The 12638-nt window shown below is 37.2% G+C and overlaps 1 protein-coding gene across 4 annotated transcripts in view; it reads right to left on the bottom strand.

Annotated features, from left to right (window-relative positions):
• The window catches only part of LOC131961804 (dnaJ homolog subfamily C member 13), a 46898-nt gene that overhangs the window by 19730 nt on the left and 14530 nt on the right, over positions 1–12638 (bottom strand). The window contains exons 8-24 of one of the 4 annotated variants that reach the window (XM_059326695.1): positions 12425–12631; positions 11375–11470; positions 11005–11096; positions 10600–10766; positions 9286–9365; positions 8478–8647; positions 8342–8374; positions 7521–7620; positions 7311–7418; positions 6157–6312; positions 6000–6056; positions 5789–5910; positions 4278–4353; positions 4016–4111; positions 3588–3728; positions 1620–1637; positions 686–768 (exon numbers count right to left, since the gene is read on the bottom strand). In XM_059326695.1, coding sequence (XP_059182678.1) covers positions 686–768; positions 1620–1637; positions 3588–3728; positions 4016–4111; positions 4278–4353; positions 5789–5910; positions 6000–6056; positions 6157–6312; positions 7311–7418; positions 7521–7620; positions 8342–8374; positions 8478–8647; positions 9286–9365; positions 10600–10766; positions 11005–11096; positions 11375–11470; positions 12425–12631 — 1802 coding nt within the window. The remainder of the gene's footprint in view (positions 1–685; positions 769–1619; positions 1638–3587; positions 3729–4015; positions 4112–4277; positions 4354–5788; positions 5911–5999; positions 6057–6156; positions 6313–7310; positions 7419–7520; positions 7621–8341; positions 8375–8477; positions 8648–9285; positions 9366–10599; positions 10767–11004; positions 11097–11374; positions 11471–12424; positions 12632–12638) is intronic. The other 3 variants (XM_059326696.1, XM_059326697.1, XM_059326698.1) reach the window with 3 other exon arrangements.

The raw sequence follows: 12638 nt of genomic DNA, 5'->3' as shown, positions 1-12638 counted from the left end.
ATAGACAATTTCAACCATCAGCAGCCATGACCACATGATTTATTACTTCACAACTCATAGCTTTGTAACTTTATTTATAACATTTCTCTGTGCGACCTCAAACTACTAGGTATATAAATTTGTGTACATACCTACATCTCCATATTTTTATTTTATTTCATTTTACTCCAAATGATTCTACATTTTATATTTCTATTTGTACATATCTTTATATGCTTAAGACTGGCATTTGTATTATATTGTTTATATTCTTTTCTTATACAGTAGCAACTGTAACAAAGATCCAAGTTTAGTTTCTGACACTTTTGGATAATTAAACATGCTCCGGGTCAACCTGACCCACAAACATTATTGCTGTTCCTGAGAAACGAACAAAACAGGGTTAAAAATAAATATCCCTTTAAGGATGCAAAATTCAACGTGTGTCCATAAAAACAGGTGTCCAAAAGGCAAACAGGTGTAACATAAAAAATAGAAATATGCGGCAGCTCAAAAGCTCATGACCAGCAGAGTGGTTTCATGATAGGTGCCAAACTTTTAAGTGGAATATCTGGATGTAAGTCTCCTTAGCAAGACACACGGGCAAATCCCTAAAAACCTCGACTCTGCACCACAAATGTGTAAGACAATGTGTTCGATATAGCTAGAAAATGTCTTGACCTCTATCTACGGGGTTGTGTTGTACCTGTAGTAGAAAAGCTCCCAGTTAACTTCAATCTTTATCCTCTGCCGTCTCTTCCTCAGGATGACAGGCTTTTGGTTTGGGTTCTGAAAACAAACAAAAGACTTTGAGGAACCACTCCAAGTCAGTCCATGATTCTTAACAGCATTCAATATTTTGTCCTTTTACAGCTTATGGCATGAAGAGAGTTGTGAAGTTAACATGTGAGCATGAGTAAATAAAAATGAATGGCACCAGGGAGGAGAAAAATGTTATAAAATGTTTTTGAGAATGGAGAAAGTCAGATATTAGAACAAGACAAAAAAACACAAAACCCAAAAAACATCATTGCACTGACAAACAAAACAATGTTATGAAACACAAAAACCAAAGTGGGATCCCAAAATTGGATGTGTTCTGTAATTCATGCTGGATGAGACGAAAGTTACGAATTTGCATATAACTTAATACATGCATAAAGAAATACAGCAAATTTACTGCATAATCAAAATAAGTCTGAATAATGTAAAATATGGTTCCAGAGGCTTTAAAATACGATGGCCGATTAGGGCTAAGTAGTTTAATACATCGTATTAAAGGATGCTTGTTTACAGTAATTAAACTCATGTCTCTAACTAAATGTGCTCATTATTATTTTCTGATGACAAAACACGACACTACTCTACTCTGACTCAACATGTCCAGGACAAGAAGAGACATGTCCAAATCTGAGCTGTTGTTGTTTCTGTGTTATGTTTAATAGGCTTCTTCTTTCCTTGCATCTATTTAAAGACACATGTGGTAATCCCTTGTACTGTAGATGACAATAGGTCATCACCTGGCTGAGCTTAAAAAACACACCCAATAAGTCACATGAAGATGGAAAGAATGGTTTGGTGAAGAGAAAAGAAGACGGAAATAAAGAACAGCATGGATCCCATTGGTCGGTGCTACTTACCAGGTTATTTCTGTCCTGCTGCATTGTTTGACAGCAGAGAAACCACACAAGACAAGGGGAGGGTGGGGCAGATACAACAGAGAGATTATTGCTCCTCGGATCAAACAGAGATCAATCGCAACAAAAAGGGTCACAGGTCACTGAAGTACATCAAAGTAAGAGACTGATCATAGGGCTGTACTGAAAGATAATAAAGCTGATATTAAAGTTAAACATTTGAATGCTGTGCAGCATTTTTGCATGCCTATTCATTCTGTTTACACTAATATTATTAGTGTTATTCTATTTGCAGAATTGGATTCAAGTGGTGGCTGCGTAGGATTGTTTCCAACTCGTGACGGAATTTTTATTTTATTTTTTTTAAATAGATTCACCACGTTTTTATCTTAAAAAAATATTCTGCAATAAAGGCATTTAGTCTTTCAACAACAAAATTTTCACTGCGAGAAAAAAATTTGCTGTTGCAGTTTGCCATTAATCATTTTTTTAATTATAGAGGTAGTCTAGCAGCAAACTAACAGCACCATAAATCACATTTATACAAGAAAAAATAAATAAAAATAATTTGCTCTAACACTAATAATTTAAAGAAATGTGATTTAATAATGAATAAAATATCTGATCATTTTATTGTTTTATCGTTTTATGACAGACATTCAAAGCTTCCTTCAAAAACCTTACAGAAGCTTTGAATGTAAAAAAACAAAAAAACATTCAGTACAGCCCTAGTGATTGACATATAAAACTATCACTAAATCCTTCAGATTTATTAGTTGACAAGTCACTAGATTAATATATTTTCCAAGACTATCTAATGCATTATTAAAAATATACATGTTTATACATAGTGCATTGCTGCAAACATGAGATGATTGGTGTGATTAGGGGATATTCAGTGAAAGCAAGCCAATCAAAATATGTCGCTGATCAGCCATTTATAGTCATTCAAAGTTCAGAAAAGGAAAAAGAAGTGTGATAATCAGGTGAAGTGAGTTTAGAGGTTCTATCTTAATGTGAAAGTAGATTTTATTTCAGTGATATAGAAAAATCAGAGAGCCCCAAAGTTTTATTGAACAGTTTACATAACACCAACCTCAACCCACCACCACCCTTTCTTATAAGAGTGACACACATAGTGCTGGGTTTTGTTTAAAAAAAAAAAAAAAAAAAAGACAATACCGGTAACATTAAAGATACTGATACCAGTGGAGATACTTTTTTTCTAATTTATTCAATACATTTTTTCATGAATATATTACAGCATCGCTACCCACAGACTGTATGCATACAAGTAGTCATTTTTTAATAGATCTGGATATGAATAAGATGGAGCTGTCATCATAACTGAACAGATGTCAGTACTAACAAGTACTGGGTTGATTTGGTCAATAGCTTAAAAAGGTAAGAAGTCCTGATTCCCAGTTATATCCACATAGGTTCAGTCTGAAAAGCCTTACACCAACTATGTGCAATTATGACATTCAAACTTGTCATCAAATGTCATAATAACAATTGTATTCTTTAAAATAAAGGTGATTTTCTTTTCTTTCTTTTTTTTAATTACACTCTGCTTAAATTCAGAAATGCCTGCAATGGAAAAATGTTTGTCTTAGCAAAAGAAAAAATATCTGTTAAACATATATATGTATAAAAAAACATGCACAAGCATTTTGAACAGCAGATATGCAAGGATGCAGAAAAAAAATCAGACGTGATTGTACTTTGACATGTACTGTTTCCCCAAGGTCAGGCAGCATCAGAGCTGGCAGCGCTCTGCATGCAAAACAACAGCAGCAGCTGAAAAAGTGTGTTACTGAGTTTGCCTCTGCAGTACTGTTCAGCTTCAGCAGGAGGCGCAACAGTCAGAGACACCTGAGCAGACAGTCAGCAGCAGAAGCAGTAGCTTGTCTGATAGAAAACAGAGAAATCAGCTATTCAGGATCTTTGCAAAGAGAAATGTATCCTCACCTCCTTCTGGGCTATGCCCATTTTATCCCTCCAGTGCATCAACACCAGATCGGCCTTCTCCTTGGCAAACTTCTCCACCTCTTTGGCTGCTTTGCCGGCTATCCGCTGCCACTCTGGCACCTTGTTTCGATTGAGCTGGTCCTGTGGGAAACAAATGCAAAACAACGATTATAGACTGCACTTTGATATTGAGCTTTTTTGTATATTTCTTAGTTTGGTCTTGGTTTTTTATTTATATTATATTTATATATTTTTTTATCTTCATTCTATTTTATTGTTATTGTTCTATTTTATTACCCTATTCTGTTTTTACTCTGTATTTGTGCTGCTGCAACACCTGAATTTCCCCCATGGGGGATCAATAAAGGAATATCTTATTTTATCTTACTCTGCAAAAATGTACAAATGTGACGTGTTTCTCAAGATACCGTGGCGATTTTCAAGTTGTCACGGATGTGCATTCGGTCCATATCTTTCTCTGGGACTGCGTCGGGGCTGTCCAGGTAAGCCAGCAGGCCTGTTGGCTGAGAGTGGACAAAGTGAAAGGGGTTAAACACGGTGCTTCAGCTGCCAGAGAAAGGCTTTGGCTTACATCCTGGAGTACTTTGCCTGTATCACATTAAACTAATAGCTTCTGTTATGAGTATTGGACAGACATCAAATATTTCTGTAAGTCTAAAATGGGGTTACCAGTATCCTTTTCAGGAGGTTCATGGCAACAGGGTTTTCTGCCGTCCAGAGTCCCACCAGGTGACGACTCAGCTGCCTGAGAAAGAAAAGTATCAGGTAAGTAGCTGAGACATTACAGCCATGTGTCCACTGCATAATAGCAGTCTTCTCATCTCAATTTGTTTTAAATATTGTTATTGTGAAGTATTATTCACAGAAGTATCTGAACAGGGTGATGCTTTTCCTGTTTTTCTTAACATAAAATATCAAAACATACATAAAGACAAAGATATCAGAAAAGCGACAGAATCATCTGATTGAGCAAATAAAAATACAGTAAGGCCAAAAATAATGAATACATAAATAAATAAATAACAATGTCAAACAGGAGAATTTAAGAATAAATAAGATAAATAAATGTATAAATTATCATACCGTCACCTATAGTAATTCCACCTATTTGACAAAAAAAATACTCCACCCCAAATCACACCTCCCATTTTCCCCATAACATGCATATCACAATATTTAGCATGGCAATATTTTTTTATTATTATTATTATTATTATTACTAACGATTCATGGCTGCCTAGTATCTATATTTAGTCTTCCGAAGGCCTGCAGGCTGATTTTTGCTGTGTTTCAAAAGTGAGTCCGTTGTTTAAACCCTGGGTGGGGTGAATACAAAAAAATGTGCTTGTTGTTTATTGACCGTGGCTTGGTGCTTTAAAAAAATTGTGGTTTTGTGCAAGATGTCACACGTGCACTAGTGACTGTTACAACATTTGTTAGCGGTTTGCAAGAGAGCACATCTAGTCTAACCACTGTAGAAACTGAAGATTGGTCTATTTTTAGATTCAATTTATGATTCTCTGGTTCAGAGTATTAGTGAAGTGCTAAACTTCACTAGGAACTGGGATTGGCGTTTGGAAGAAACCTGCCAACTCGAGCATCTATAACATTAACGATCAATTAATCAATTAATCGTTATGTTTTTATACATGCACCAGTATGAATAAAAACATGCATATGGGCAAAAGCCTGTTTTGATAACGGATGCTATTATTTTGAAAGGACGAAAAGAGACTACCTGTTGATCGTTAAGCTAACTCAAGTGAGATTAAACTGTAAAGATAACATCAGTTCAATGTTTTATGTTTTAGCCCCCGAAGAGGCATGAGGTTAGTTTTCACAGTAATCTTGCATATTTAAGTGTTTCGCTGTGTTTTATAATTGTTATTGCAACTTTCAGTTTGCAAACTGTAGCTTTATCCAACTTTATGTCTCAGCTCATTGGCTTATTGACGTACGGCCGCAGAACTGAACGATTGGCCGTGTTTCAGTTCAGTGATATTGATACGCAGTCAGAGATAAAATAAAATAAAAAAAATACACAGATCAATTAAAAATTCCATGTGATCGACCAAATTCCTAAACGACCATTAATCGATCATCGATTAATTATTCCCATCCCTACTAGGAACTGGAACCAACAAACCCAAAGTGACTAAATCTTTGTGTGTGAGTGTGACCTGTTAGTGAGCATCCGTTGGTCAGCGCTGATGGTGAACAGGGACGTATGCAGATGCCTCGGAAGAGCCCCTTCACTCAGGGCCAGGTCCTGCATTTTGGTGGCTATTTCCTTATCTCCCTCCTAATTTTAAACAAACACATTTTGGTTATTGTCGTAAAGCATAAACACAGAGACAACCTGATCATTAAACACTGTTTAATGAAGCTTACCTCAATAATGGCTTTCATCACCAGACCTGCTCCCTTCACGATTGCCATAGAGGGATGCTAAAGACAGGGATAACATAGTTCAAGACACAAGCATCTACTGACTTTAAAACAGTCATATCACTATTATAATTAGGGTTTATTCACACAAGTCATGTACCTGGAAGAGTTTGAACAAGGTGCGTCCATCAGAGGCAACCATCTCCAGCAGCATGTCAAACTGCTGCCCCTCTGTGGTTTCACTGTACGGGGCGCAGAGGGCAAAGGTCAAGAAGTCCAGTAAGGAGCTGATGACCAAAGCTCCTGTCCCGTGGTCCTGAGAAACAAGAGAAAAAGGAAAGAAAAGCTTAGACTTTGGATACAAAATGGAATGCAATTTAATATTTAAGCTAATACTTTAATTTTAATACTCAATATTAAATAAATAAAGTATATGAAATGAATCCTGAAATGAATGGGAGTAAATACATTTATAAATGTATGTTTTTTCATAATTCTACATGTATTTATTTCAGAAGACATTGGAAGACTTTTCCATAATTCCATTTTTTTTCTGGGGACCTTTATTTAAAAAAAAAAAAAAAAAAAGAGTCAGCTTTTTATTTTATTTCAGAGGATTGTTATTTTTAAATTAAACATTTATGTATTTCAGGGGATTTTTTGTCATAATTCTATTTTTTTTTTTATTTCAGAGGACTTTTATTTCATAATTAATCATATTTTTTAGGGCATTTTATTAAAAAATTCCACATTTATTTATTTGAGGGGACTATTATTTATCCATTAACGGTTAAATAAAAGTCCCTTGAAATTAATCAAAGTATACAGTATACATTCTATTAATTTATATATGTATTGCCCAATATATCTATTTCAGGCAACTTCTTTTTTTCATAATTCTACATATTTTTAGGGGACTTTTATTTATAAAATCCACACTTATTTCAGGGGATTATTATTTTTAAATGCCACATTTACTTATTGTAGGCAACTTTTATTTAACACATTTATTTATGAGGAATTATGCGGAAATAAAATCTCCCTGAAATAAATACATTTAGATGGTGAAATAAAAGTCTCCTGAAATTAATTAAAGTAGTTAATTGCAAAAATTACATTTATTTATTGCCTTGTTTATTTATTTCAGTATTTATTTCTTAGTCACATTTATTTCTTAGTCACATATATGTATATACTTTTAGGCATTCAATAAACATGAGGAGGTTTATGACACTGTCCTGCACGACTTTAGTGCTAAAACTTCATAATTTCCCTATATTGCATCAAGCTTGCTGACAGTAAAAAGAAATGTACCACATTAGTGATGAATTTTTCCAGAAGGTTTTCCAGGAACTTCTTGGAGGACAGCAGAGAGGCCTTGTTCAGCTGCTCCTGCCGCAGGTCATAGTCATCGTGCATCGGCTGCAGAGAAACATGAAAGAAATCTCAGATCTCAGAAATCAGAAATGGTTGATATATTTATGTATGCATGGGCTGATGTCTGGATATTTATGTGACACTTACACACATCAGGGCACAGAGCATGTCTACAGCAGCATGTGTCACACCGTTGTTGTTTCTTTTTAAAGCTTTTACCGTCTTCACTCCCAACTTTTCCCTGAACCTGGAACACACAAACACACATTGACAGATTTACCAACAAAACGAGCATGCGGTGAAAAAGCCGAGGATCATAAAGAACGGAAGCACAACCGAATATAAAAACATACAAATGCTGTATTGTTTAAAAGAGGTCTGGGGTTGGATACACAAGGAATTCATTGCTCCAGAAGTGGCTTGTTGTTTCTTTTGCTCGGAGAGCGTCACATCTACAGAACTACGAAGCGTAACAATATTTGAATATCTATAGTGATCTGTTTCTTGCGGTTGTGTGGGGGAAACACCAAGCTACTCTGGCAATGAATCATTCAGGAAAACCAATTCTCAATTGCTTCACAGGAACAAATAATAAACAGTAAATACAGTTCCTCTCATACATCTCAGTGACCCAGAAAGGCTACAGGGTTCTTAAATATTGTGATGTATAGAAATCTAAAGGATAGAATGGGCAAAGCAGATACTGGGAGAGAGATGGAGGCACAAAATAAAGAGTATGAGATGTCGAGAGAGGAAGGTCAAGACAAATCGGGGCAGACAGCTCGACTGAACACGGCGAAGTGACATAACCTCCCTTCTGTAGTGCCTGTCTAAAAGCCTGAGATGAAAGCAGAGCAAAGATAAAAGAGGAGGAGGCTGATCGACAGACAGCTAAGAAAGACTTAGAGCGAGGATAAGAAACAGAGACAGGCGAAAGGGCAGACTGAGATGTATGGATTCATATTTACGTTGCATCTGTGCCTCCAGACCCTTGACCAGACCTTGGAATGACAGAGCATGCCTGTTACCAGCAGCTCAACAAAAAGAAACACTTTAAAGAAACAAAGGCAGGAAGGTGAAGTGGGATAACTGCTGCGTTCTTACTTAGGCAGCTGGGTGAAAGCCTGGAAGCCAGCCTTGGAGGCGACCAAGCGTCGAATGGCTTGGAAATGGCTCTCCAGCTCAGTGTTGAGAGCTGGCAGCTCGGCATCCAGCGGCAGGAGAGCCAGGATGGCGTTGTTAATGAGCTTCTCCTTGTTCTCGGAGAAAAGACCCTGAAGAGAAACAGAGAGGTGAATCCAACATTAGGGCTGGGCGATATGGCAAAAAATGATTTATTTTTTCATATCGTACAATCTTGATTATTATCATGATTTTTTATATTGTTTTTAGAATAAATAACAAAGCAATTTAAATAAGATGAACGTAGAATAATATAAAAACATTTTTTACTAAACAGTACAACAAATGTAGAAAAATACAAAAGAACACAGTGAACTACTTTACAGTCCTGAGTGTTTTTGCAGGTAAGCAAGACCCAAAATAAACAAATTGTGAGCCTAATTTCTCCTCTTGGAATGTTGCTTGTACGCTGCAAAGAGAAATTGTTTATTGAACTAAGTTCCATTCATTAATAACTTTCTCTGTAAGTTTTTCATCCAGCTTCTAATAGATAAATGTTAAATGGGCTGCAGTTTTATGTCACTTTCTAGTCTTTGCCGAGGCTACCCTAGATGGTGCCTCGGGCCATCAGGAATTCATTCATTCCAATGAACGGAGCATTAGGAGCAAGTTGGGGTTCAGTATTTTGCTGCCGTGGTCAGGGATCAAACCAACTTCCAATCAGTGGGTGACCGCTCTACCAACTGAACCACAGCTACATAAGTCATAGACATAAGGTGAAAACACTTACATCTTGGGTTACTGCATGCAGAACTCCACTGTAGGAGATGTTGGCGTTGAATCTGAACACTGCATCTGCAAAGTTTCCATCTAAGCAAAGGAAAGAGAAATTGAACAGTTATAAAGAATTATTATCAACTTGAATAGACTAAGAGTCTCTTGCAACACTGTCCTTGCTGGGGAAGGCCGTCATTGGGAAAGAATTACATTTTGAGCATGTTGTTATTCAAGTGGTCTGTGAGAAAACTAATTTCCAGAACCCTTGAAAACTCTTTGAAGCACCTGGTTGAAAAAATATAAAAACATTTTCATTATCGAAACAATGCTGGAAGCTGGAAAGGACATATGTCCTTGATGCTGAATTTGCACAACCTGAACCACAAACAAAAATCTTTTTATGGCAGCTTTCCTGTGTATTTGTTTGACGCGCTGCTGCTGCTGCTCCAGCAAGGAAGCACACTGAGTCCAGAGAAGTTTGAAGTATAAACATCGGCTTTACACACATGTATGATGTTGAATGTGTACACTCAATGGCGAACGTCTATCATGAGCAGATCATGGACAAAGGTGATAACAAAAAGCGGTCAACTAAAAATCACAGCTACCTAGACTCGCCTCTCTCTCGCAGGTGAAGCAGACTCTGATATAACCTACTTGTCAGCTGCCAACTATGGTGCTCACGTGACCCGAAACCATGGCAACAAGACAAAACTAATTAAACACAAAATAATCAATCAAAAAAGCAAGATACGGCTCCTACACTTTAATCATCAGTTACTTTGATATATTAATGTTTCATTTAGATTTTAGATTTTAAAACAAAATACTGTGTAAATATGTTGTTTGTGTCTTACAAAAACGTTCTGACAACAGATAGAAAAGTTAGAAAAGTTGCTGGGTATCGGTTTTTCCAATAGTCTAAGCTCGACTCTGTGCCTGCATGTAATGGTGATATATCAGAACCACAAACTGGGGCTTGTCACGATGGGGTTTTTATGTAAATGCTAAGATTAGCATGCGCACAATTACCATTCAAACGCAAGGTAGGAGGTAGCAACAGCAGGTATTAGATTTATAATGTTAGTTAAAGAGGTCAGCATGCCATTTGCTCATTAGCACTAAACACAAAGTGCAACTGAGGATTCATCATCCAAAGGTAGATACAGAGCCCTGCTGCTAGTGTGGCTTAAAAACACAATTAGAGTGGATACTACAGTCGGAACCATTTAAATTAAAATCTACATCTAATCCAATTTCAGATAAATGATATAAAACCCAATAATTCAGGTTTGTGAATCTCATGAGAAGAAAGGCTCAGACTCACTAGGAGGTGCTGCCAGGAATTTGAGATGCAAACTCTCGACCTCCTCATCCACGGGCATGCTCAGTAGGCCCCACCTCTGGCCTCGCTGCGTGGGGGCCATCTTGACGCACACATCCCTGTTGCCTGATGCACGGACTCCATCAAGTAGACTGGCTAGCAGGGAGTCCCTGCAGATGCACAAACGCACACAACAGTCTCAGCTAAATGCATTACAAATGATCTGTGTTATGGAGGACAAACAGTGAGGACAGAGTTACGGCTATGCAGCAAACCCATGCAAATTACCAAATGTCTCACCTTGTAAATAAGGTCAGAAAAATGGTACAGAAAAAAAAAAAAAGAATAAACCCATGGGGCCTGAAGTGTCACTACGTACATAAAGATAGGTGTGTTCAGGGTGTGTACCTTTCTGTGGAGGAGAACTTTCTGATCTGACCTCTGATGAATTCGACTGTAAACACCTGAGGGTTGTCTACGTCACAGATGAGAGCAAATACCTGAAGGGAGATGAGAGAGGACAGAGTGTGAGAAATAAAAAAAGAGGGAGGGGAAGGGGGAGGGGAGCGTTTACTCATGTCACACAAACTCAAGTGCTTCCATCCAGGCTGTTAACTTAACAGTGATGCAGCTCATACATAATATAACAAAGACAGAAAGTTAATGAACATTTATCTACACGGGACAGAAAGAAAGACAGAACAAAATTATTTTAAGTGTAAATGTTTCAGCCTGAATTATTTATCACTTGATGTCACTGTAGCTTCTGAGTGCTCACCTCTCCAAAAGGTTTGATGGTGACTATGTTGTACGAGGCCGGGTCTCTCTCCACTAGACATGTCTCTGTCAGGCACAGGATACGCTTAACAGGCTCCTATGGAAAGATGATAAAGCTACCGATTAAATATACATTACTTCATACAACTTCAGAGCAGAAGCAGACACTGACACAGTGGATTCTTTTAGGTTTCTTGCTTCTGACTGCAAATAAAATGTAATTACCATCTAATTCATCAAAGTATGTGACATTATAAAGCATCATTTGATAAGATGCATGCATATGCATACTAGATTAATAGTAAAGCAATTTGTTAGTTATTCAGCTCTTTATGCAAGAAATTGCTTTGCAGAGCAAAGAAACACGTGTGTGGTGCAAAGCTTAAAACTTTCTATTAACTGTATTTACCACATTTAAGACTTAAATATACATCATTGTACATTATCATTGACTTTTTAAGGAGTAATAGATGTGTTGATAACTTTCTGAAGCTGTCGTAGTCTTAAAAAAAAGGGGTCTTTTTTAGGCTTTTACATACAACATCCACAAATATTAAAACAAAATACTTCTACCTTATCGCTGCAATTGCAAATTACAATATAATTGCTTAAGCGAGACACTCCATCTTTAGAGGACTGGCATGGTATCATTTATTACATTTTTGTAATGGAAAAAATAAAAATCACCTTCTGCATGAGGCTTCAGGAAACTTAATCTGAGAAAAATATGGAAGAAGTGAAAAAATATGGAAGAAGTGGAAAAGCCTATTTCCTTGAATTGGCCTTCTTTCAGTTCATTTAATATGTCATTATATCATACATTGTCACAAGCTAAACAGATAGATCATTCTGCAAATGTATGCAAGTTAACATGACTTTGTGAACTGCTACTGTAAAGGGGAAAAAAGTTTAGAATAAAAAGTGTCTCTTATTAAATAAGAAAATGAAACTGCTGCTACCGAAGTTGTAACCAACTGTTCAGGGAGTTCGGTGGATCCCACTTTGAGAACCCCGACCATACAGCACTGTGAGGAACAAGGAGAGGACTAACCGGGTGTCGAGGGGTGATCTTCTGCACCACGAACTCGGCCAGTGAAGTGATGCTCTCGTCTGAGCTGTACTTCCCCAACCTGTCCGTCACAAAGTCCTCGAAGGTCAACGCCTCCTTCCTCAGTCGTAGAGTAATTCCGATGAAGTTCCCAGCATGCTCTATGGCGCAGCGGATGATGTCATCGCGTTGCTCCGAGGCAAACAGATGCTGAGGG

The sequence above is a fragment of the Centropristis striata genome, chromosome 23 (genome assembly GCF_030273125.1).
Source record: "Centropristis striata isolate RG_2023a ecotype Rhode Island chromosome 23, C.striata_1.0, whole genome shotgun sequence".
Taxonomy (NCBI): Eukaryota; Metazoa; Chordata; class Actinopteri; order Perciformes; family Serranidae; genus Centropristis; species Centropristis striata.
The sequence above is the reverse complement of the archived record's forward strand: the minus strand, read 5'-3'. Positions and strand labels throughout refer to the sequence as shown.